At 33.8% G+C, this 26,580-nt stretch overlaps 1 protein-coding gene across 9 annotated transcripts in view; it reads left to right on the top strand.

Annotated features, from left to right (window-relative positions):
- LOC143233615 (uncharacterized) overlaps positions 1–21,438 on the top strand; it is a 38,353-nt gene extending 16,915 nt beyond the window's left edge. For all 9 annotated transcript variants that reach the window (XM_076470011.1, XM_076470013.1, XM_076470006.1 and 6 more), the window contains 2 exons: positions 1,176–1,420; positions 21,197–21,438. In XM_076470011.1, coding sequence (XP_076326126.1) covers positions 1,201–1,420; positions 21,197–21,345 — 369 coding nt within the window. In that variant the 5' untranslated portion in view covers positions 1,176–1,200 and the 3' untranslated portion in view covers positions 21,346–21,438. The remainder of the gene's footprint in view (positions 1–1,175; positions 1,421–21,196) is intronic.
- The last annotated feature ends 5,142 nt before the right edge of the window (positions 21,439–26,580 follow it).

Raw genomic sequence — 26,580 nt, 5'->3', positions numbered from 1 at the left:
TGCCATGAATTGATAAATACAAGTGAATTTTAAATTTTTAAGTAAAATATCAGGAACTATTAAAAGCTATACTTTAAGCTTGCACATTGTTGAACATTTAGAAACTAAATTATTAATAAAAATATTACTATTATTTAAGTCAGGTACACAAATATCATACAATTTGTATACTCAAACCCTTTCTTCCAAAAATACTTCTGCATGCAAAACAAGTACAAAAGATGAAATAGATAAATAATAGACAAGAAACTAATTCCTTAAAAATATGTAAACTTTATAATAATTGAAATAAATTAGTCCATGCCCTGAGCATACAACAAGACAAAACATTGAATTAAGTTATGTCTTGTAGATTGTATTTATATTTGACATGGTAACTCTTTGTTTAATTGTCTGTGATGGAAAAGTTGGGTTGGTTGATTCATCAACAAAAAAATTACAGTATCAGATTTTAAGGAGAACCATGTGTTTGTAAAGATAAATGGATTTTCAAATATGACATGTTGAAGTAGCTGACTGAAATTGGTGTAGGCATGAATTTAGTGGTTTAGCAACCATGTGCGACAGTGATAATAATAATAAATAAGACAATACATCATCACAGAATGTGTTTGTTGTCTGCACATTTGGAGATATATATATATTTTACATAGAATTTTTTGAACTGCCGAATATCAAATAAGCAGGTGTAAAACTTTTACACTAACAATTTAAAAAATATATTCATAGGATAAAATATAACAGTCAGTGACTTTATGATGCTTTGTGGTATTTAACTTTAAGATGAAATAAATGCTAAAGTATTTTGCTGATATTTCTATCACAATCTAATAATTTAGATTAACTCACTTATTTCCGTCATATAAAAGAAGACATTGAGTTGATGAACAGTTAAATGCATTTTACATGGATTTTAAGGCATTTATTTAAGTTACCTATTGCAGGAGCCAATGTAAAATCTACCATAAGAAGTAATTATGAATATATTCTTTCACTATGTTTTGTATCATCAGTTGTATTTGCTTTTTTTTCTGATGATATAGCTATTTTAATTTCAGATATTTTTTTTTACTTGTCTTTCAATCGTAGATTTTTTTTATTTTGTTAGTCTTTATAGAAACATTTTGTTAGTATTCCCTGCTTCATACTAAGGCTGTTTTCTATTATTTATACAGATACTGACTGCCACAAAAAATATTCATGGGTTTAATTGGTCACAGGCTGAGGAGATTTATACGAAGTAGCTTCCGACCCATAGAACAATTGAAAGCAAGCACTTGGAATAAAAGACTTAATTTACTTTACATTTTCTTTGCATGGAATGCATGTGGTGCTGTTATATATTTTGCAGCTACAGGAAGAGCCGACTGGGCAAAATATTATGGAATAATACCTGAACAAGACCCTGATCCTTCACCAGGTACTATGTGTTTATATTTTATATATTTAAAAAAAAAGTATTATCTAAGAACTTGAAACTGTTTTCAGCAAATAAAATTAAAAGTTTTGTTTTGAGAAATTAAGACAGCTTTGGAGGTTACATTTAAAGTGTGATTTCAGGGTGTTTCTAGGTTTATTGTTCAGATTTGTATTATTATTTTTCCTTCTTCATTATAGAGGGAGACCCAAAATTCCTTTTCTGTTTTAAATGTTAATAGTTAAATAACTAAAGCCATGCAGTTTTCAACATCTTGTAGCTCAATTCATACAGTTTTTATTGACATGTCAGTAAACAGTGAATTCAGAGGCCACAGAAATGGCCCACTATTACTCATCCATTGCCTTGAGACTTTTCTTGTATGGTTGCCATTTTATAAGGTGACACAATTCACTGGAGTGAACAAAAAACATGATGATAAAAATCTGTTTAAGTTGGGCTACAGTGTGTTGCAAATGGCTCTTGGGTTTTGTGGGTTGTCTTGGAGGGTATGGTTCTTCATTTTGATTCCCATGCTCCATTGTTCCAGCTTCTTGTTGTTTTTCTTCCTCTTCAGAATCTAGTTTCCAGCCAGCATCTTTCAGTAGCAGTACAGGAACTGCTTCACATGAGTGCAATCAAATAAAAGGATCCCTCTCATTTGGATTTTATTTTACATTCAGAAGAAGAGTGGAAACTGGTGCCTTCTTATTGATCTTGCAGATCTAAACTACTACTTGGTCTTGTCTTGTTTTACCATGGAGTTCTAATTGTCTGTTCAGTGGATGTTCACTTCTGGTCTATGGAAGACTATGGTAACTGTTTCAGAGGGATCCCTTCACTTTATCATCTCCTTTACATCCTGACATTACCTTTGTTTTGTCAAACCTGTTGTATTTTTAGGTGAAAGCTTTTACATTCAAACTTGCATCAGCTCTCAATGTTTTTTTTAGGTGATCAAACAGCTTGCCCATTTTCTTCATTTGTGAGGCATTTGTTTCCGCTATATGGATGACAGGCTACTTGAAGCTCATTCACAGGCTGCCTTTGCCCTTCATACTCAGTTTCTTCTCCAATAAGGCGCTGGAGCTAGTTGGTTGGTGGGGATGAATAAGTCTTTCCTCACTCTCACACAATATCTTGTATTCTTCCATTTCCTCCTCAGTTTTATCAATTAGATAAAAGAGTGTGGACAGGCATGCATGTGGGTGAAAAGTATTCCCTGCTTGAGAAGGATGTGGTTTCTTACAGGGTGCTACTCCACTAGTCAACTCCTAGTCCCTTGGAAGTCACACCCCATAAGTTTTCTCCTTTTTATGCCATTTCAGAAAGGAGCTCATTATTGTAGTTCATCATTTGTTTATCAGAAAAATCCTATTTTCTGTTGGGATTCTACTATTACATAGTGCAGAGAGGTGAGTAATGTTTCTGAAACTAATGCCCTCCTTACCTAAAAATATGTTGCAAATATATGCTTACCTCACTGCTCAACTATCCACTTCTGGTGTATTTCATTTGTTTTCTTATAAGTGACCCTCTGATCATGTTTCAGTGCTCATAGGGATTACTGTACCTGGAAGGTGTTGCCCTCTTATTGGTAGAGGACTTCAACATTATGAAAGTTATGATATAGGCTGACACAATACATGTAGACATGTGCACGAAATTCCTCAGTAGTTGTATGTGAAGTAGTACCTCTTAGTGTGGTGCAGAGAGTTAAGTATCTGTATGAAATACATTTTCAGGTGAGTAAAATGTCTTCTTTCACCCATAATGAACAACTTAACATTAACAAATAAAGGACTATTGACCAGTGAGTTTAATGCAATAAATTTTTTTAGAATGTTACTTATTTTCTTCTAATTTTAAGTTATCAGGCAGATTTGAGGGTCACAATTTTATGATAACCTGTACATGTAATCAGCTAGTAACACGTTCTCAAAGAGATAAGAATGATATTTTAGCATATAAGCCAATGAGTATGAAGTCTACTTTAGCCTTAGAATTTTCTCAACCAGCATGGAATTATAGAATTTCCAGCAAGTAATAATAACACCATTGGTAATTTAATTTCCTTTTCTTATTTTACTCATAGTCTTGGGGAAATATAGAGAGTTTTATAATTTTAGTCAATTTTTAGCTTGTGGATCTTATTAAAGAATTTGTTTTAGTCTGGTCAACTGAAGCAGCCAGAAGTTTTAGGTGTCTTAGTCATCTAATCTATTGTTTTTTTTCTTCATGATAATTGGTTAGTATAACCAAATATTAATATCTATTTCTGTATTATAGAAATATAAATGACACAACTTTGATGAGCATACCAAACCCTCATGTGGTAAACTTAATAACTGTTATTAATGCAAAACCTAAACTAATGGTGTGTTTAAACATGCCACATAATATCTGCATTTATAGAACTAAAATTTAATTGTTATAAAATGGCACACTTAACACTTTAACATCACTGATTTATACATCTTGAGAAATAGACAATTTATACTTTATATTTTCACTTTGGACTTCTGAGTAACAATAAACAACAGTCACTGTATTTGAAAAACAAAACGTTTAGAATGTACTTTACTCCTGATTTTATATATGCATATATCTGTATTCCGATAAAAATGAAATGATAACTTTCCTTATCAAAGCACTATTGTTAGTCTCGTCAGCATCTTAGGCAGTCTACTAATTGCTCTTAATTTGCATCTTAATCATGGCATATGTAATGTTTTTCTTATAATTTAACTCTCTCAGTGATGAAATAAAAATAGTTTGTGGATTTGTTTTTATTCATTATTTTTGTTAACAAAATTAGTTTTAAGATCATCTTTAGTAACAAATGTAGTCTTATATTTTGGGGAAATGAAAAGTAGAGAAGAAAATATTTGTAAGTATGAGACTTTTTTTACATTATAAAGAAGTAATACAGCAAAATTGGCATCTTAAAGGGCTGCAGAAATATTGTACACATGCATACACAAAATTTAACCAATACACAAAGAATTTTTTCATGAAAAGTTGTTTAGAAAAAAATATATAAATTCTTAGTGTTACATATTAGTAATAGTGATAACCTCCAATTTTACACATCATCACAGTTGTTAATTCATGATTGCTTTTTGTTGAGATGAAAATTCCTTAAACCTTATCTTGCTGTGTCCTACATGTTTTGTAAATTCTGGATCAAAATTTATTATACTTTGTATTAATTTAGAATAGTTATGTAAAGTTGGGTACATCTTTATAGTGCAATGACATATTTATGGATTTATGAGTTACCACTACTGTAGATGACATATTAATTTAAATGTGACAAATTTGGTTTACAAACCACTCCAGCAGCTGTATAACATGTGATAAATAAAATGTATGTATAGAAATTTTTATATTTATTAATATGTTAGTGATAAATTTCAGCAGTAAAAAGAGAGCACACACTCCACTTGTTTAAAATAATATATTCAAAGCAAGCCAAATGTATATACTAAAATGTTGTTTACCACAATTGAATCTATAACTTTAAATAATTTTCTCTTTTCATCAAAAGTACACACAGGCTAGTTCAGTTACTTTACAACCCAAATGATGAAGTATTATGTCTTTCCTGTATTATCAATACAACCAGTGATAACTTGTGTTATACCATAGGTTACTACAGTTGTATACAGAACTTTAGATACTTTTTGTCAAAAGTTCACAGAGGTTAGTTTAATTACTTTAGAACCCAAATTATTATTCTTTATCTGTTGTTACAATACGTTCTAAAACTTTCACTTTGTTAATTTAGCCATAACAGGCAATTTCTAATCATGCAGTCCAACTTCACTAACTTCCTCTCTGTATCTGCACATAATTATATCATGCAACAGAGAAATCTAGCCGTATAGTAATGTCATTATTAAACATAACAAGAAAAACTTGGAAGCTTTAAGTAAGATGATTTCAACAACATTACAAAAGCCTAGTACAACAGTTAAACTACGTACATAACATATAACTTGTAAAGAGTTACATAATGAAACTTATAATTATCACATTAAAAATAATTAACCTTTGACACTTGTTATGAAGACAATATGGTCAATAAATATTAAATCACTAAATAAAGTAAATAATAAATCTTAAACTAAACAATATTGCATATCCAACAAGAAGCCCTTCTTCAAAAAAAAAAATCTTCTCAAATAGCATGCATCAACATTTGCAGTTCCCTTATTGGTTTCTCATTGTATAGGGAATCTCGTAGAGCTTCACCTTGACTGGTTTCCGAGTCACTACCTTGATCATATGTTGCACAAAGTCTGTTTTGCCTGGTCAGTTTGTGAAGATGTCTACGTACAGGCACAATAAATATTATAGATCTTTCTTCTGCTTGCCAGTCATTTTTTCACTGATATTGATATCTATGTGCGTCTCATCTCCAGTCAATGGTCTTAGGTATAATAGTTCCTCATCTTCTGTGACAAAGTAATTGTCTCCTTGTTCTGCATTTATGACAGCCACACCTGCTGTGTTTGTCTGTGCCTCACTAGCTGCACCTGTTAGGTCTTCTCTCTCATTTGACATGGTAGATCTTCATTGTCCCATCCACTTTCACTTTATAGCCCATTATTTTCATAACTTCCCTCATTTCAAAAGGTCCTTCCCACTGCATGATGAATTTGTTCTTATCTGGAGATAGCAGAGCTAGGGCCTTCTGTCTGGTCTTGAAATGTTGATTCTTGGCCATAAAAGTTGCTTCTGACAACCTTTTATGTTCTCTTCCCTAGTAGAACTGCACTGATAAGTCTGATACAGTACTTCTTTCTGGTTTTTTATTTTGTAAGTTCCCCCTTTGTCTTGGGCACTGTCCCAGAGCTTTTGCGGTGAAAGGTCTTTCTTTTCTGCTTCCTTTAGTTCCCATGGACCTACATTTGGGATGTCACTTTTTAAGACTTAAATTAGCTTTATATCTTGCTTTCTTTTTTTTTATTGAGTTCTTGGAATGATTAAAAATGCCTCATCACTATCCTTTTTATCTGATACCTCCAAACTCCTATTGCCTCGTATGTTTCTAATCACTAAGTCATAAACAGGTGCCTTCAAGATTTCAAATATAGTTTGGAGTATCCAACTTTAATTTTTCTATGAGAAACTTTCTCACTGTCCCATCAGTTACCACACACAGACATGCATTGCTCATCATCTGATCAGTAGATACTTATAGGATCTTCACTTTCTTGTCTCCAACATAGTCTTCACTTGCTGACATGTTGTAATTTGTTAGCATTTCAATGTTTCTCTCACACTTCAGTCACAAACAGCACTGTTGACCATTTTCTAACTTCAGCTGAGCATCAGCTGTGCACTATTTAATCATGGAAATAATACTTCATTTTTGTCATGAATCTGATGGGATTTTCTTTATTATGTGTTTTCTGGCAGCAACATTCATGGTGGTAGTCACTGTTTTCTTCTTTCTTGCCAATACCATCTTTGTAGATAGCTGCATCTTCTCTGTATTTATAATTATGCTGTTGCTTGTTGGTGCCAGACTTGCACTTATTTGCAGTGTAGCCTATTTTAATAATAAATATAGCATCTATTTTCCCATTTGTCTGTTAACTTCCTATCACCTTTGGTGTTATCCTGTTTCTGGTTAGCCACCCCCTGTTTCATCTTCAGTTGGTTATTCTTGAACTTGCCAGTTATATTCCCTTCATGAGCTTTTATATACTTTCCAGCTTGATCATCTCATCTATATGTTTTGATGCTCTCTCCTTTAGTAACAGTGACATTTCAATTTAACATGTGAACATGAACTGTTCATGTATTAATATATCTGCCAGTCCCTCAAAACTATTTTCACACTTAGCTATGTCAGTCCATCTTATGAAGTATTTCCCTAGATGTGCCATGAACTGAAATACAATTTCCCCAGTGTCAAGTTTGACTTCTATGAACTTCTAATGAACACTTTCTTTGGTAAGCTCATAGCATTTCATCTATGAACTTTAAATTTGTCATAGTCCATGCTATCTTCTGATGTCATGCCTACACAAACTTGTAGGCCTTTTCCTATCAGTAGGTGGCTGAGACGGACTGCCCAGTCACCTTTGGCCCAGTTTCAAATTTAGTCACTTCTTTCATATCTACAGGAAAGCATCAATGTCACCTCTCTGTTCATTAAATTTTGGCAGCTTGGTCTGACTTACCCTGACCCCATTGTCATTTCTTAAGTATTTACTCTTTCTGTTGAGCAAGCTGAGGGATCTCAGTTTATGCTTTATTTTTTCTATTTGCAGTTTCTTTTCTCTTTCCATTTCTTCTTTTGTACCCTTCTTTTTTCTTTTCTTCTTTTAATCTTTCTACCTCTCTTCTCAGCCTATACTTTTATCTCCGTAGATCATCTTTATGTTTGACAAACTGTCATAGATTGCACTGAGTCACTCACCTCTCTCTATCCATTTATCAAAATTGGTTAATATGACTGTGTAGCGTGATTGTAATCTTCATACTATTTTCACCATCATTACAGCTCTGCATATGTAGGCCTACATCTGCTGTCAATCACTTTAATTTTCTACTGACGTTTACCACTGTATAACCCAGGCTGGTTTGCAAAATGTCAATTTTACAAAGGCCAAGATTCTTTACAGTTTCTGTGAATTGTTGGAGATAAATTTCAATAATAAATGGGTAGCACATAGGCCACTTGTTTTAAAATAATATATTCAAAACAAGTCAAATGTATATACAAAAATTTGTTATATTATTGCTTAGCAGAGTTAAATCTAGAGCTTTAAATACTTCTTTCCTGTCAGTTGTCCACATATTCTGGTTCAGTTACCTTAGAACTCAATTGAGAAGATATATTATATCTCTTTATTATTACAATAAAATCAGTGGTAAATTTATTTACATAACCCTGTGATTTACAACAGTTGTATCCAGAGCTTTAAATAACTCTCTTTCACATCAAAAGTTCACACAGGCTGGTTCAATTACTTCAGAACTAATTTACGAAATTAATTTTTCTTTTATATTTCTGTATATACAATACAAACTGTGAAAATTTTATTTTAGAAATCTTCCTTTAAAGCTAAACTGACAATCATGCAGTCTAACCGTGCTTTTACTTTCACTGACCCTGTATTTGCAAGTATTTATAACATGAGAAAATCAACAAATATTTTGTCCAATAATAACTATATTATTATTAAACATAACAAGAAAGAGTTAGAAGCTTCTAGTATGATGATGTCAACAGTATTACAGAAGCCTAGTACAACAATTTTAAACTATTTGCACAACATACATCTTGTACAGAATTACAAAATGAAACTTTGCATAACTATAGCTTTTAAAATAACTAACTTTTAACACACTTCTTAAAGAAAACTAAATAATCATTAAATATTAAATCAGTAAAATAGACTAAATAATAACTCTTAAACTAAGTGATCTTGTTGCATCAAGCATTGATAATATTGGCTGTGGTTTACAACTTTTGTCATAGAATTATTAACCCTATTGGCCTGGGCATCATTCACTGTGCATGTCACAAGTAACTTACATTTAAAATTTTACTAAACTACTTTTTGGTTTGTCTTGTACAAATTAGTATAGCATAAAATTATAAATAATAATCTATATTTTAAAAGTATACAAGTTTTAAGTTCTTAATTTTATAAAGCAATATATTTTAAAAATCCTGAATTTACCTTAGTATGAAAAAAGTGACATTTTCTGTAGACATCCTGTTTTCTCTGTTTTATCACAATCCCTCCAGTAAGTATGAAATTTAACTTCAGTTACTTACCATAAGGTAGTCATTGCTCGGACAAACTATAATTTCAATTTTGTTTGGTTACAAATAGAAAATGCTATCTGCCACATCTTCTCTTTCAATATTTGTTTTCTCTTACGTTTAATTCTGTATTATCATTAACCAATAACAAGCTAGGGTTTTCTTTCATCAAATGACAATATATTTTGTTGTTTTCTGAATGTAGAACTGAATTTCATTATTAGAATGAGTTTCATTTTTATTTGTAATGGCTCTTGTTGTATAGTTAGAAAGCCAGAAAAAGTGTGATAAGAGGAGGAAATTATTTTCTTTTTGCATATTATTATTTTGTTATTTGGCACATTATTTAATTAAATAATTATTTTATGTATAACTTTCTTTGGTATAAAAAAATGGAGCTAAGTGTCATTGACAGCAGAAAAAGAGAAAGGACACAGATAAGTACTTTATTTCTTGTTTTTCAAGTTTATTCTTTATTTATTGTTATAAAATGTAAAAGTAAGGATATATTTAGATTATATTAGGTAAAATAATAATAATAATGTTTTACAAGGCATGCATATGGGTAGTGCAATTTGATAACATAACATGAGCTGCACACTCCTGAAGTAATTTACAATTTTCTCTTTGTTGATTAGGCACAATTGAAGAGCAATAAACAATAACATTTGATCATAAATAGATATATACTTTTATGAGTTTAAAGTTATATAGGATAAATGAATGTAAATTCATGTTACAATTTTAAGTTATTCTAGAAATTAAAAAGGGAAATTTAGATTTATTTCATTTTTGAGGTTACAGGATTGGTAAAATTGACCAATGTTGTGTAGAGTTAGGATAGAGAAAATAACATAAAATATAAAGTTTTACTGAAAACAAACATTTGAAATGTATTTAGGAGATTTTAGAGATTACACAAATGAAATTTGAGATTTTTGAGATGAAGAAAAGTATTTCTAATCTTAACATAAAAATCACTTTGCAAACAGACTATTCTAAATGTAACAGATTTACTGTTCTATATTATTCTAGTGCTTGTGCTTGTTTATGTGTAGTTTTATTTTTTGTATGTGATATATATTCTTGACTGTGTACTGCCTGTTCTCAAAATTTGTGGGTTCATGAGCATAAGAATCAACAATGTATTTGTTGTATATGTAATATTAGTGATTGACAGTATTTTTGCCTAGTAAACTTTGGTAAATGTTCTAGAGTCTTGCATGATTTGTATAGAAGCAACATGCCAAAAGAGAAGATTATTATTGGACAACTACAGTCAGTATGCTATAGGCTTTAGAAGGTATAGTTGTTATTAACTCCTATTAATCAGAAAACTACAGAATTGAACCAGGAAAGTTAAAAATTTTGAACATTAGAAATCGTTCAACTTCAAATGCTCTTTTACTGTTTTATTATATCAACCCATCTATTGTGTAGTGGTATTTCCTAAAGTTTATGTGCAAGCTCCTACACATCAACTACTACAGACCTCCACATATTTCTGGGGAGATGGTGGGGTGTTCACTATAATTAGAAGAACACAGTTTTTTTTTCTTTTTTGATTGCTTGTTTGTCTGTTTGGCCATTGCATTCTTTATTCATGTTCTGTGCCTGGCACCTTCCTGTCATTTACTTGTCCTACATCTACAATAATGAGGTCCTTCGTTATTTATGTATTTTCAATGCTTATTGAAGTCCTGTGGTTGATCTGTCCCACCTCTAACACTTCGGTTCTTTCAGATTTTTCTTATATTGCTTTTATCACACTATATTTATCTCCACAACTGAGGAACCCTGCAGTTGAAGTTCTTATTTTTCATTCCTCTTGGTGCTGTCTTAAGTTTGTTCATTATGGGGTTGGATACTAGTTTCATGTCTTGTTCTTTGTGCTTGTGCCAGACCTGTATGTCTTTGTCTTTGGTTTGTTATCCACTTGCTTCGTCTGGTGATGCATTCAGACAGGATTGGGACTTGGTTATTTCCATTTTACATGTTCCCTGGGTGATTTTGTTCATCCTTGCCACTCTGTCTCAGGTCTTTCTGACTGCTCCTTTCTGACAGATACAAATTTAATTTTCTCAGCTGCTTCACCTTAATCTTCTTTTTTATTTTTGAATACATTTTTTCTTACCCTCCACATTGGCAGCTCTTGGGACATGTTCTTTTTTTCTTAATTTTTGTTTCCCTCCAAACTGCACCTATATCTCCTTTTCCTCTGTAATTAATTCGTGGTGTCTTTACTCTGATTGGGCACCTTTCATTTTTATCTGCATCTTACTCTTGTTGTATGTTGAAGGTACTTCTTTTATCAAGTACTGGAACTACACCTTGAATGTTTATCTCCCATTATCTGCTTCTGGTAGCTGTTTCTTCCTTTTCAGAGTATCGTCTTCCACATGTTGCCATCATTCACTTTTAGGTGAAACTGTGATTGGGTAAAATACTTTTTTGTGTGTGTATACATATATGATTTTTCAGTAACATGCACCTTTTTTTTCCCCTCGATGTGGATTGCTGTATGTGGTGAGGGGACCTCCCAGAGAATGTTCTGTACTTTCAGTTTACCTCCTCTGGCATCTAAACATCCACCTGCGTGTTTGCCATGCGTGGTGACCCATGAATGGGAGGAGAGGATTCTGGTGGGTGAGGGGTCCAACTCCAACACACCACTTTGACCTTGAATTCCTGGGGTAGCCCCCCAAGATCAGTTGGCTATTCCATTTTGGCCACGGTAAACTGAGTGCCAGCATAAGACGTCTTCAACAGGTGTAGTGGACATTATGTCTTACACCCTTGTGCAAATTAATTGAAACAGGACGGAAAATTACGATTTTTTCAATTTTTTGCGTTTTATTTCTGAGAATCCAAAAATTACAAATTAATACATGATATGACTGCCTCTATTTTTCAGAAGATCATTAATCTGCTTTGGCATCGAGTCCATGAGTTGACTGCAATCTTTACTAATTTTTGGATCGCAGTACCACAACTCAGTTATGGCCTCAATTAGCTTATCTTTCGTGGTACAGTCTTTTCCTCGAAGTCTTTCTTTACAAATTGCCCAAAGATTTTCAATAAGATTTAAGTCTGGAGAGTTTCCAGGCCAATCCAGCACATTTATTTGCTTTGTAGTCATAAAATTCTTCACAAGTTTTGATGTGTGGCATGGAGCAAGATCTTGCTGAAAAATGCCAAATCCATCTGGAAATCTCTTTTTCAATTTTGGAACGACTCTTCTCTGCAAAACTTTGATGTACTGTGGTCCTCGCATCATACCTTCTACAATATGTAAGCCTCAGATGCCATAGTAGCTGAAAAAGCCCCAAAACATCTTCAAGGATGTTTTATGAACTGATTGATGTGAGATTCTCGAAGTTTCTACCTGGAGATCTGCAAACATGCAGACTTCTTTGACCCTGTACGAAGAAATGAGTCTCATCACTGAATAACACTTTCCTCCATTGTTCTTGCATCCAGTTCTTGTATTTCAGACCCAATTGATACCGTTTTTTCTTCATTGAGTTGGTAAGAAGTTGTTTTTTGACTGGTCTCTTTCTTTACAGGAAACATTTTTTAAACCTACTACTACAGTCACAATTCAACAATACTCCTTATATGGGAAATGACAGGTCATGTGTAGGACAAGGACATGGGGGAGTAGCACTGCTGGTTGATCAACATGTGTCCACCCAGTCCTTGTCATTGAATACGGCTTTGGAGGATGTAACCATTCGTATCTCCATGGGTTGTACCATCACTGTTTGCTCTCTGTATCCTACTCCTGGAAAAAATTATCATCCCTCAGACCTTGATGCCCTCATTGAGCAACTGCCAACCCCCTTTTTAATTTTGGGGGATCTTAATGGGCATAATCCCCTCTGGGGTGGTTCTAGTATTTATGTGAGGGGTCGTGGTATAGAGCATGTGCTCCTGAATCACAACCTGTCTCTCTTCAGTACTGGTTCTTACACTTATTTTCATGCAGCCAGTCAGTCATTTACTGCTATAGATCTTTCTCTCTGCTCCCTTTCACTTTTCACTTGCTTTTCTTGGGAGGTTGATATTAATCCACAGGGTAGTGATTGTTTTCCTATCATATTAAGAGAGATTGACCATGATCAGTGCCACCTGACCTGTGTGCCTCAGTGAAAGTTGGACCAGGCCAACTGGCTCTCTTTCACTGCTCTCTCGGAACTTGATCCTGCCATCTTATGTAAATCATTGAAAGATGATTGTGTAGCAGCAGTAACTAACTGTATTGCCCAAGCAACTGCTCAGTGCAACCCCAAACTTCGACATCTATGAAATTTATTCCAAGCATGTTTCTGAGCTTCTCCAAGGGCATTAATGCTGTGGGATAAATTTCATAGATATCCCATCCTTACAAACTGCATTGCATTTCAACAAGCCCATGCACAGACTCGGTGAGTTAGACGTCAAAGCCAGAAGGAATCTTGGACTAAATACAACTCCAGCATTTCTTCAACCACTGGTTCAAAAGTCATATGGGACAAGATCCGGAAGGTGAGTGGATAGTATACTTCTACCCCCCTCTCTATCTTAATATTCAATGGCCATGAAGTTGCTGATGCTCGGAGCATTGCCAATACTCTTGGTGAATGTTTCTTTCATGTATTTAAACTCTTCAAACTCATTCCCTTCCTTCTTAGCTATTAAAACATGAGTTGAACATCTTCCTCTTTCCTTTTCTAGTGATCATTGCCTTCTTACACTGGTGTAGCATTTCATAATGTATATCATCAGGCCCAATTGATGTATTGCCAAAATGATGAAGTGCAAGTTTGAGTGCCACATCTGGTTAAAGACAGCCAGGAGAATAGTAAGAGAGGCAGGAGAAAGTATTTCCTGATGCTTGGTGCCAAGCTATTGTACTCTCTTTGAATTACCATCCCATTTCTTTGACAAGTTATCTCGGTAAAACCTTAGAGAGGATGATTAATGCTCATCTTGTTTGGTTCCTTGAATCAAACAAACTTCTCTCACCCACTCAGTGTAGGTTTTGAAGACAACGCTTCATGATAGACCACTTAATTTACCTTGAAACATCAGTTCGAGAAGCCATTTTGAAGCAACATGCTTCTATTTTTTTATTTGGAGAAAGCTTATGATACAACATGGAGATATGGCACCTTGTGAGGCCTTCACTCATATGGATTGCATGGCAATTTGCCACTTTTTATTAAGTATGTTTTTAATGAACTGCTAATTCTAGGTCCATGTGGGCTCCACACTTTCCTGTTTTTTCCCACAGGAACTTGGAGTCCCTTAGGGCTGCATTCTGAGTGTGACACTTTTCATTATAAAGATTAATGCCATCAGTGAACAGTTACCCCTTACAGTTGCAAATGGTCTTTTTGTTGATGACTTTCATATCTCATGTCAGTCATTAAACAAGATTTTTTGAGTGGCAGATACAAACTACAATCAATCATATACTTAAGTGGACCACAGCAAATGGTTTTCAACTTTCTCTCTCTAAAATTGTTTGTGTACATTTCTGCCACTAATGGGGTATTCATCCAGATCCAGAACTTCATACTGATGATGTTGTACTTCCTGTCATCCCTGAGGCAAAGTTCTTAGGTCTTATATTTGACTGTAAATTAAACTTTATTTCCCATATCTAGCAACTTTGTGTCCAATGTATAAGAGCACTGAACATCCTCTGTGTCTTCTCTTCCACCTCTGGGGAGTGGATTGATACTCCATGCTTAAAATTTATCGTGCCCTTATCCATTCCAAACTTGACTATGGGTCTATGGTTTATGGTTCTGCCAGAACCTCAGCACTGAAAATGCTAGATCCTATCCACCATCAGGGGCTTCAACTTGCACTGGGGCCTTTCATACTTCTCCAGTCCAAAGTTTGTACATGAAATCCTATGAACCTCCTCTGTATATTTGTCATTTGCAATGGTCTCTTATATATGCTTCCAAACTTCGATCTTTACCACAGCGTCCTACTTGGGCTTGTGTTTTCCATCCTCAGTGAGCCACACTTTTCTATTAGAGAAACTCTGCCTTTGTTCCTTTTAGCCTTCATTTTTGGGCACAATCAGAAAATTTGGATATATCTTTGAATAGCATAGCAGTATCAACAGTTCAGCTTCTTTCACCATGGCTAATTACTATCCTCAACTGTGACCTATCTTTGAGTCATCTGAGGAAGGCCGGTACTCCAAATTGGAAATATCACTCTATTTGCTGAACATCTTTCAAACAATTGATCCATTCCCATACATACAGATGGTTGAAAATCAGGTGACTCTGTAGGTTCTGCCATGGTTTGTTACAGTTCGGGTGTAGCACACAGAATCCCCTCTACAGTTTCTGTGTTCACTTCCGAATTGTATGTCATTTTTTTTTGCCCTGAATTATATTGAAACTATGCAATATATGAATTGTATGATCTATACTGATTTACTCAGCTGTCTGTTGGCCCTGACATCATTCCATGTTAGTTACCATCCTATTCTTATCAACATCCAAAACAAACTGGCCCATTTCTCTCTATCATCTATCTCTGTCCAGTTTTTTTGGATACCAAGTAATTTGGTATTTGTGAGAATGAGCTAGCTGACAGAGCGGCAAAGTTCATCTGCTCTGGCTCTATCACCACCGTCCCTGTTCCATACATGGACTATGGTTCAGTTATCAAAACCCAACTATACATCAGTTGGTAGTTGATCTGGAGTGAGCAAGGAAATAATAAGCTTTTTCAAACCAAGCCTTCTTTAGCTCTTTAGTCATCATGTTTCTGTAAAGATTGAAGGGAGGAACTTGTTTTGACTAGGCTACACATTGGTCACAGTTTTTTAACTCACCACTTCCTTTTATCTGGTACTGATGCACCAATGTGTGGTCTGTGTGACACTCGGGTCATAATCTTACATATTTTATTATCATGATGTCATTACAACCAAGAATGATGATACCATTTTAAACATATTTTTAAGGTAGGTTTGCCCTTGACATTAGCCAATGTCATATGTGATACTGGCCACCTCAGTTGGTCTTAAGTCTTTTTAACTTAAGGTTTTTATTGGACTATACACTGTTTTAGCATGATTTCTTTTAGACATTTTAATTTTATTTTGACCTGAACCCAGGACTGGAAAGGCCAACTTCAGGTGACTGACAGCACGTTTGAACTTTAGGCTTCAGTCTTCCTGGCAGGTCTTAATTTTTAATATTTTATGTATTTTTACCTTCATTTCCATATATCATTATAGGATACTACATCTTTTTGGCACAGATAGCCTAGTAGCTTTGTGCCAATAAACATGAAATACCTACCTACCTATCTTTTCTTTTTCTTTGTAGCTGCCACTCTATAAGGCCATGATGACTTAAATATTATAATTTCTGTGACCACTAAATGCACACTGTGGAGATGGTATATTCTACAAAATTACTCTAAGATTTTTCTTGTGATATGGTTGCTTCATTCAGAAGGGGTAGTTGCTAGTCCATGCCATTCCTTAAATTGAATAAATTGGTAGTGGCCTGCTTTTCAAAATAGGGTTTTTCATGGCCTCTCATTGCACTGCCTCCTGTATTGATGTTCTTCAAGACTCTCCACCATATTTTCTCTCTCTTTTTCTTCCAGTGAAGTATGGAATTCCTTACTACTTTCTAGTTCCAAGCTGCTGGGATGATGGACCATGGAGGCATCCTTCTGAATGTGATAATGATATATGATATAAATAATGATAGAACTATTCAGTTGAGAGTGGTAGTGTTCTGCTAGTGTAGATGATGAGATGTACTCCAGTCTTATGTTCCATCTCTGTATGGGTTTATCTTGGAGGGGTGCTGTAGCTTTGGAGTGAATAGTCAAAATTGCAGTTCACCTCTTTGATTGGGATCCCTCATCATACCCCTGTGTAGATGTCAGTGGCTGGGTTTTACATTCAGAGCTGATCCAATTAATGTAAGTCCTTATGCTATAAATGTCTGTTTCCTCACTCAATTATACTCTTGTTCCCTCCATTCTTGTTGTGGGTCATGATGGTAGAGCTTCCAGCTTAATACAGTTCTTCCTTTTACACTACCTCATAATAATTTTCTTATTCCAAAATGTTGTTGAGTTGAGGGCAGTGTCAATTGGATAAGTTTTGAGTGAGATAATTTACATTACAGATACACCTTTACTATACCAATCATTCAGATGTCAGATTCCTGGATTCATAAAACAATTTGTCACTTTTCTGTCACGTTCTGTTCATAGACCAGGGTAGATGGGGTACAAGATTCCCTCCAGTCTGTTGAACTTAAGGTGGAGATGGTATAATTCTATTTCTTTTCTCCACCAGATGGCAAGGTTCTGGATTATAGTTGATATGATTTGATATGATCATCTTTCCTGCCATCATGTGAATGTTGATTCCAGGCAGCTGGGCTTTGAATGCAGTTGACTTGCTTTGTACAGTCCATTGCACCCTAACCACTTGACACCTAGTGGCACATCCTTTTACTCTTATTCACATTGATGTATCCCATAAGATTGAGACTTCAGTATTGTGGTTTGAATTCCTCTCCAACTATTGTTCTTTTGCTTTTTAATGCACTTCTTCCAATTTTCACTCATTTCTATAATATTGCTATCTACCTGGTATAGAAGTGGTGCAGTCTTCCACATATGATCCTCTACTGTGCTAATCTACTCTTAGGATGTCCTTCTGACACTTAAAAGAATGCTTGTTTCTTTTCCTCATGCCAGTCCCTCCACCTTTTCAATGTGGGATTCTAGCTATTTGTGTGAGAAGAGGTAATGCACTATATCAGAAATTACAATTTTTCTGTACTAAAATTAAAATGTATTTGTGATAGTTCAATGGAACTGAATAGAGGGAGTCACATGTATCAAGAGGATGTATCTCATGCCTGTTAATGTAGAGTTGTCACAAAATGATTTGAATGCAATATGCAGTTGAACCACATTTTATATATATATATATATATATATCCTATGGAATACCATTTTCAGGTTCTCAGCCATAGACTTGAGCATGAGACTAAACTGTAAAATATCATTGACACAGGTTATGAATTTCTCCTATTGTAGCTCACTCAGTATAAGGTCTACTAAATTCTCTAACATGGTGAGCATATTACATAAAACAAATGGCAGGTCATGAAATATGAGTAAGCCATCTCTTATGTTGAAATCAATCTCAGATCTGCTCTTAACATCTAGTTCAACATATAGGTTACAAGTCTGTTGTGTTGAACTAACAAGTTTCTTCCATTGAATCCAGACATTCATCTGTTTGCAGTAATTGAATATTTGCAACCCATGTAAAATCAATGCAAAATCTGGATATACCTTCCTTCCTTCCTGACAGTGATTGTTGGAGGTGACCAAATCCTTGAAAAGGTGTATGATCCTGTCCTTTACTTCAGTGCTGGCTAATCCCTAGGGAAGCCTCTGCAGAAGTTTAATCTCACATGCATCATCTGTATCTGTGTGACTGTTGTTCAATTCAGTTTTAACTCTGGTTCCCCAGAGACTTGGGCATGTTTCATAAATAATTCATTGAATTACTGCCAATGTATTGAATCTAGATTGCAAAATCCCAAAATAGCATGTGTTGGTAATCATATATTGACTTTTAGGTGGGCACTGTGGATGCAACCATGACATTATCACTTTGTTAACCATGCCATGAGTGTGTGCATAATTGCAGAACAATACTGGGGTTTTATCCCCCACTCAGATAGATAAATGTCTGACCTAATGTCAAGTCACAAAATAGCTTATTTCATGTGTGAACTCTATAATTACAGTATGTGGTACAGGTACACTAGACTTTCTTACAATAAACCATGAAACACCACTTCTGTAACTGTGGGTACTTTTACTTTCTTTCTAATAAACACTCATACAATCCGTTATTACTGTGGTCATTCTAGCTAACATTGGATAACTACTGTGGAACGCCAGTTGCACAGATGAAAGTGACTGACAAACTTTGTAATATGTCTGTCCCAAGGATACTGATGCTAAAACTTAAGTCAGTAATGATGACTACATTATCCTGTAAACAAAGCTATAAGACATTGTTGGATGTGACCTCTTCATTCAGCAGCACTCAGCTTGTGTTGAATGTAGTGGTTTCACTAAGAATGTTTTGGCTGCTTTTGTATCAGCTAGAAATTGTTTCTCACCTTTATATGCCTATAGGCATATACTAAGAAACATCTAGTCCTGTGAGAGCTGGGCTGATCATTATACTTTTTGGTGTAAGTTGTTCTTTGCACTTTTCAAACTTATTTGGCAGTCTAAACTGGACTCTTCTAGTTTCTCAGAGCTTTAGCAGCAGTATTCATTGCTTGTTGTTGGCTTTCCTTTACCTAGTACACTGTAGTTGATATTTATAGCCATATCTACCTTACTCTTTGGCAAGGTATGGGATATTTGCACAAAAGCAACTCAAATTTCCACAGGAAAAGAAGACTGTTGTGGCTGAGGCATTGGTACCCTAGGCTGTGGTACATAAATCATGAAAGAACTGGGATAGCTCTGCCTGTATATAATGTAAATAGATTAAAATGTCTTATACAACTGTTTATAATTACACTTTGTTATTACATTTTGGATCATGATTTTTAAAAGTTCTGCATAAGAAGTGTCAAAATATGAGGTAACAAGAAGCAGATGCTACACTAACAAAGCTATGTAAAGCTTGTGCTAGTGAGTCTACCTCATAGAAAAATTTTATCATTATATTTATTTATATTACCTAATTCATAATTTAACCATATTTAACTTAAAAGTTTCTGAATTTTATATTCTTAGTTGCTTTTATAATAAATAAAAATAGATTAGAAAAACAAGAAATATATAACTCACCTATGTAGTTGTTTTTTTTCTGTCAGCTGTCCTTCTGTGTTAGTTCTACTACTTTATGTCAATGCTACTTAGTCTGCAAAATACGTTTTTAGTGCATAATGCAGGGAATAACAGAATAATTTCCTGTGAACATCTGAGAAACTTGTCTTTCTGTAAGAACATTTCTGGCTCTCTAATGATGTGACTTGAGCAGTTAGAAATTCAACTTTAGCTCCCACCATGTTTTTGTGTGAAAAAAATGTTTTCTTCAACTAAATTTTTAATTATTTGTAACATCACATGATATAAAACATGCTGTTCAATCAATTGAAATGTAAGCTATTTATTAGTAAACATTTTATGTGAGTTGGCCTTGTAAAAATCCTATTTGAGGGTCCTTAGATAAGGGTGCCAAGGGTTCAGAGTACCTCAATGCAGCTTTGACTGTATACCATTGTTGTTTCACTGCATTGCCAGAATATGTTATAATTTGTTAATCCTTTACCTCAGTCTGTTGAACAAAAGGAGAGTAACAGTCAGTAACCAGGACCATCACATAAACACTAGCCTTGTATCATTACCATAGTTTATTCATACTTCTCTGTGTTTATAAATTAAAACTAGTGTTTTCTAAAAAAAATAGTTAACATGATTAGGTTCATGTATTTTATTTAAGTAAATGATGTATCTTAGTGTGTGTTGTTTTTTTTCATGTAGTAAATAGAATATTACATGCACAGATTTTACTGTGAAGTACACTGTATTGAATAAATCCTGTTACTTTATCCTGGAAGTTATAAATTATACACTGTTAAATTTACAAGTCTTGAGCAAAAATGACTAATTCTTGTATATGAAGGCTGGAAATTATTGCTATCAGTGTTGTATAATCTTAGAGTAAAGCTTATTGTTTTGTAAAGTAAAAGCTAGTAAGTTCATTTCACTTGAATATACTTAACTACATGGATAGCAGTGTTTGTATATGCAGTTTATTTGATTTAATATATTTAAAAACAAAATATTTCGTAATCAAGTTCTTCTTACTGTCTTGTTTTATAATACAAGTTACTACAAGAATATATATTTGTGCATTGTTATTCAAATTATTTATATTTTGCATTTTATTTCAGCCCATTTCTTTGCTAGAAAATTAGGAGTTGAAAATTCCAAGATAGTCAGTGTTAAAGGTTTTGATTACAGTTCAACTGAGTTAACCAAACAAGAACTAGAAAAAATTGCAGAAAGCAGATCTTTGAAAGAAAAACCAAAAGAAATGTAATATTTAGTTTCATTTCTGATTTTAGTTTAAAATGTGTATGAAATTATGTAGAGTTGTAGCTAATTAAATATTGAAAAAGTAATATAAACTAAATTCTTGAGCTTGGTCTTTTAATATTTCCCTAAGCAAAGAGAAATACAACTTGTGCAATGTCTTAAACTCAGTAAAAACACTATATAATGCAATAATACATATAATTTAAGGACAACAAATGACATGCTGTAAGTCCATCTAGACTATTCTATCCACTTTAATAAACTCTCAAATAAAAGTAAAACACTCAAAGCCACCCTTTATCATTCAAATATTTATGGAGCCTATCCATAAATTCTCTTAAATCAACTGCATCTAACACATCTCAAGGCAACCCATTCCACAGCCCAACCACCCTGTTAGAAAAACTAAATCTGCCTGAGTTAAATACAGCTCCTACCCTGCTGGAATTTGTGTTTTTTTCCTGGTCTTATAATTCTCGCCATTCAAACCAAATGAAAAAGAAAAACAAAAGACTAATGCATCAATGGTTTCAATTTCCTTAACAATCTTAAACACCAATATTGGATTCCCTCTCTTTTTTCTTTTTTTTTTTTGAGATAATTTCTGAGATCTTGACATTTTCATCACAGTAGTGTTTTTCAGACCTTTTCCAATAATCCAGTTTTGGAGAAGGAGCTCAAGACTAAACAAAATACTCCAGATGTAGCCTGGATGTAAACATTATATTGTTGAATTTAATATTTCTGTAGATACAACTTAAAATCCTATTTTCCTTGGCACTAGCAACAGCTCATTGCTTGGATGGCTTGAGAGAACCAAGAACATGAAGATCTTTTTCTTCTATAACACTGTTAAGGTTATTCCCACAAAATTGTACTCATAATTCAAACAGTGATATCAAATTTATTGCCTTTTGACATTAATCCACCTTAACTGAATTCCATTTGTAACAAACCTCTGCTTTCCTCCATTTAGTCGTTTATCTGATGAGCCAACCATCCCCCATACCTACAGAGATATTTTTTCTACAAGCCTTTTATGTGGCACTGCATTCAATGTTTTCTGAAAATCTAAATACACCAAATCTACATCTTTACCCTCATCTACCTAAGCTGTAACCACTTCAAAAAATGTCGAGAAATTAATGAGGCAAGATTTGCCCCTAGTGAAATGATGACATCTCTCCAAAAATATTTTAAGCTGTGTTAAATGATTTTGCAAAGCATCTTTAATCAAACTTTCAATCTTCTAGTGCTTGACCACTGCTTAGTGACTTAGGAAAAACAGTAGTTACTGACTCTCATATCTATTCCTTTACCTTTTTCAAAACCCTTGAATAAATATATCTTTTTGAGTTTGGTTTGTTTTTAATTTCAGGCAAAGCTACATGAGGGCTATCTGTACTAGCCATCCAAAATTTAGCAGTGTAAGACCAGAGGGAAGGCAGCTAGTCATCACCACCCACTGCCAACTTTTGGGCTACTCTTTGTGCCAATGAATAGTTGGATTGACCATCACACTATAATGCCCCCAAAGCTGAAAGGGTGAGCATTTTTGGTGCAATGGGATTTGAACCCACAACCCTCAGATTACGAGTTGAGTGCTTTAACCACTTGGCCATGCCAGGCCATCTTAGTTGAAGATTTTTATCCTTCTTAAAACTTCCCTTTTTCCAAAAAAAAGAAGCTCAGAGTTATTGGAATCATTTGTTCAACTTTGTTTACATCTTGCAGTTGTTCAGAATGAGGAACATCACATAAATCTTCATTAGTAAAATTTAGTAACCCAGCCACACTACAATAACTTGTATCCACTTGTTCTTGTCACTACTTTAATCACTCACTGTCTTAAAATGTCCATTAGTTCTTATCAGTACTTTAATCACACACTGCCTTGAAATATCCACTAGTTCTTGTCACTACTTTAATCACACACTGCCTTGAAATATCCACTGGTTCTTGTCACTACTTTAACCATAAACTGTCTTGAAATATCCACTAGTTCTTGTCACTACTCTAACAAAACGTTTTCTTGAAATATCCAGTAGTTCTTAATCATGCAGTGTCTTGAAATATCCACTGGTTCTTGTCACTAATTTCACAAAAATTAAAAATTACCTCATAAGGACTGACATCACTAGATTTTCTCATAGAAGTTAGTTTGTTAAGCATGATGTCCTGGTTGTGTTTAAGCCTGGCAATAGTTTTAAAGTTGAGATTTTTAATCAGATTGCTGAGACGATAATAATCAGTCCACTAATTTTTTTTCTTAGTTTGAAGACTGGTTGAAATATGTTCGTAAACTGGATTTTTAACAGGATTTTGTTCTCTTTTACCAGTAGCTTTTTTAGACAGCAACGATAAGGAGGAATACCTTGGAGATATTGGTTAGTCATTTTGAAGTTAGGAATCCTGATATAACTGATATTCTTAAATATTAAGCAAGGTTTTTCAAGAGTACAAAACAAACTTACCATATCCTTACCGACATCTCAGAGTATTTGCAACTGATTTATCAGGTGGAATAGAAGTTTTATAATAAATATTAGAAATATGGTAATAACAAATTGTTTCCATCATTACCATTAAAACCTTAAAAACTAGTTTGCAGTATTCTAACTACAAAAAACATTATCTTTTGGAAAAAAAGGTTTTGATACAACTAAAACCTTAGAAAGATTACAAATTTAAATGGTAATAATAAAAAGGAAGGTATGATAGAATAAATGTGCAGCAAGCTTGTTTAATAATATTATTGAGTGAAAGTGTGAATAAAAAACTTGAATGTAAGTACAAATACCTGCATCTCATATATTAAATACACAGGGAATCTGTAAGTGATTAGATACATGACAACAGAGATGATCATGAAAAATGGAAAGGCAATAGAAAGTTCATAACTTATTGTTCCAAAGTTGAGAATTTTAAAAGCTTTCAAGAAGTATGGGGTAATGGTTATTTTCACTGTGGAATCAGATACCAGATTTTGGTAGATTACTTAGCTTATTTCTTCTAGCTGAAATTCCCATGTGCTTGTGTGTGTGTAATTTTACTGAGTAGCTGTACAGCTACCACAAATAATTTGTATAACACTCAAGAGTCCATAGAGATGGGTAGTGTGTTTGATTACAAACAAATTTCATAACATATTACAAAGTAATGGCTATTCCCTTAAATACTTACGCACTACACAAACATTTTAAACAAGCAAAACAGAACCTATCACAAAACCTTGAAATATCCAGTAGTTCTTATTGCTATTTTAATCACACACTTTCTGGAAATGTCCACTAGTTTTTATTTGCACACTGCATTGAAATATCCACCACTTCTTATCACTACTTTAACCACACACTGTCTTGATATATCCACTAGTTTTATCACACACTCTTGAAATATCCACTAGTTCTTGTCACTACTTTAACCACACATTTTCTTGAAATACCCAAGTTCTCAATCACGCACTGTCTTGAAATATCCACTAGTTCTTGTCACTACTTTAACCACACATTTTCTTGAAATACCCAAGTTCTCAATCACGCACTGTCTTGAAATATCCACTAGTTCTTGTCACTACTTTAACCACACATTTTCTTGAAATACCCAAGTTCTCAATCATGCACTGTCTTGAAATATTCACTTGTTCTTGTCACTACTTTAACCAGATAGAGTTTTAAAATATCCTCTAGTTCATATCACTACTTTCACTACAAACTATCTTGAAATATCCACCACTTCTTATCACTATTTTAACCATAAACTATCTTGAAATGTCCTCTAGTTTTTATTCACACACTATCTTGAAATATCCACTAGTTTGTGTCACTACTTTCACTGGTAAACAGAGATTTGCACTCAAATACCAATTTAAAAAAAAAAAAGTAACCTGCCAGTTAATGCCACATTTGGTATTTAAGTAAACATTTAGTTTTGAAAATCTGTATTATTAACATGGAAGAAGGTACGTGTTGGGAATAAACTTGATACTTTTTATAGTTTTAATGTCTACATCTAAGAAATCCCTGTGTACTACATAACAGTTACATCACCAGAGAGAGATTAGATTATTAGTAACAATAAGAATGAAGTTGCAAGATAATTAGAACAAGTAAAGTGTAATAGAGCAGAATTTAACAAATTGGTGTTTCAAACCAAAGGTCATTCATTTTGATTGTCAATGAGAAAATGACTAATTGGTTAGTTTTAGAGGTCTTAGCTAAAGATAAATCAACCTGTTGGAGAGCATAAGATCACTTACAGTTCCATAAACGTTATTTATTTTGGAAAACTGCACTAGTCTCTGTTTTGTTTGTTTTTTCAGTCTGATCCATTGGAATATTGATTACTGAGTTGGTAAATTTGTTAATTAGTGTGTTATTTCATTTATATGAATATCATGTTTCTATTTCAATGAAGTATTTATCATAGACATGAGAAGTACCATAATACAAAAAATTGCAAATAAATGAAATTGTTGTATCATTTTCTTCTGGAAATTTCAGCCTGTCATTGAGCATTAGTTAAACCAACTTGTAGAAGTATAACTTCAAGAAATAAAATGTTTTCATTATATACCAGTGATTCTTAACATTGTTGGAGGTACTGAACCCCGGAAGTTTCGTACTTGCATTCACTGAGCCCTTCGTAATTGGACAAATAAAATATGATTTTTTCAAATTCAAAACATAAATAGATATTTTATTAGTGCACAAAATGAACAATACATCAGTTGCACACAATATCACTGTGTTCAAAGAACAAAACCAACAAAACATAAATTTCACACAAAAACAAAACTCAATGAATATTTACTGCAAATCAATGTGACTTTTGCTAAGCGCACGAAGTTCCCTGCAGCATAGATATTAAGGTCAAGTGACGTGACGTGATCAGCTGCAGCCAATGATGGCCAAGTGGAGCATGATGTCATGAATCATACGAGTGAAGTGAATGAATGGAACGGACACACACACAGTGTGTGTGTCTTGACCTCCTCCGAACCCCTGAGACTGACTCAATCGAACCCCTGGGGTTCGATTGAACCCAGGTTAAGAACCACTGTCACATACCAAATAATTGAAAAAGGAAACCCATTAACAAGAACCATTACAACTGGACTTTTATTCTAAACCAGTAAAGTGCTTTTTCAGAATACTTCTGTGATATATGAGATAAGAATTAATAAAAATTATTCCACTTAACATGACATATATTTGTAATAGTAAGTTATTGCCCTAGT

The sequence above is a fragment of the Tachypleus tridentatus genome, chromosome 12, assembly GCF_004210375.1.
Source record: "Tachypleus tridentatus isolate NWPU-2018 chromosome 12, ASM421037v1, whole genome shotgun sequence".
In the NCBI taxonomy this organism is placed as follows: domain Eukaryota; kingdom Metazoa; phylum Arthropoda; class Merostomata; order Xiphosura; family Limulidae; genus Tachypleus; species Tachypleus tridentatus.
This window is presented reverse-complemented; position numbering and strand designations above follow the sequence as displayed.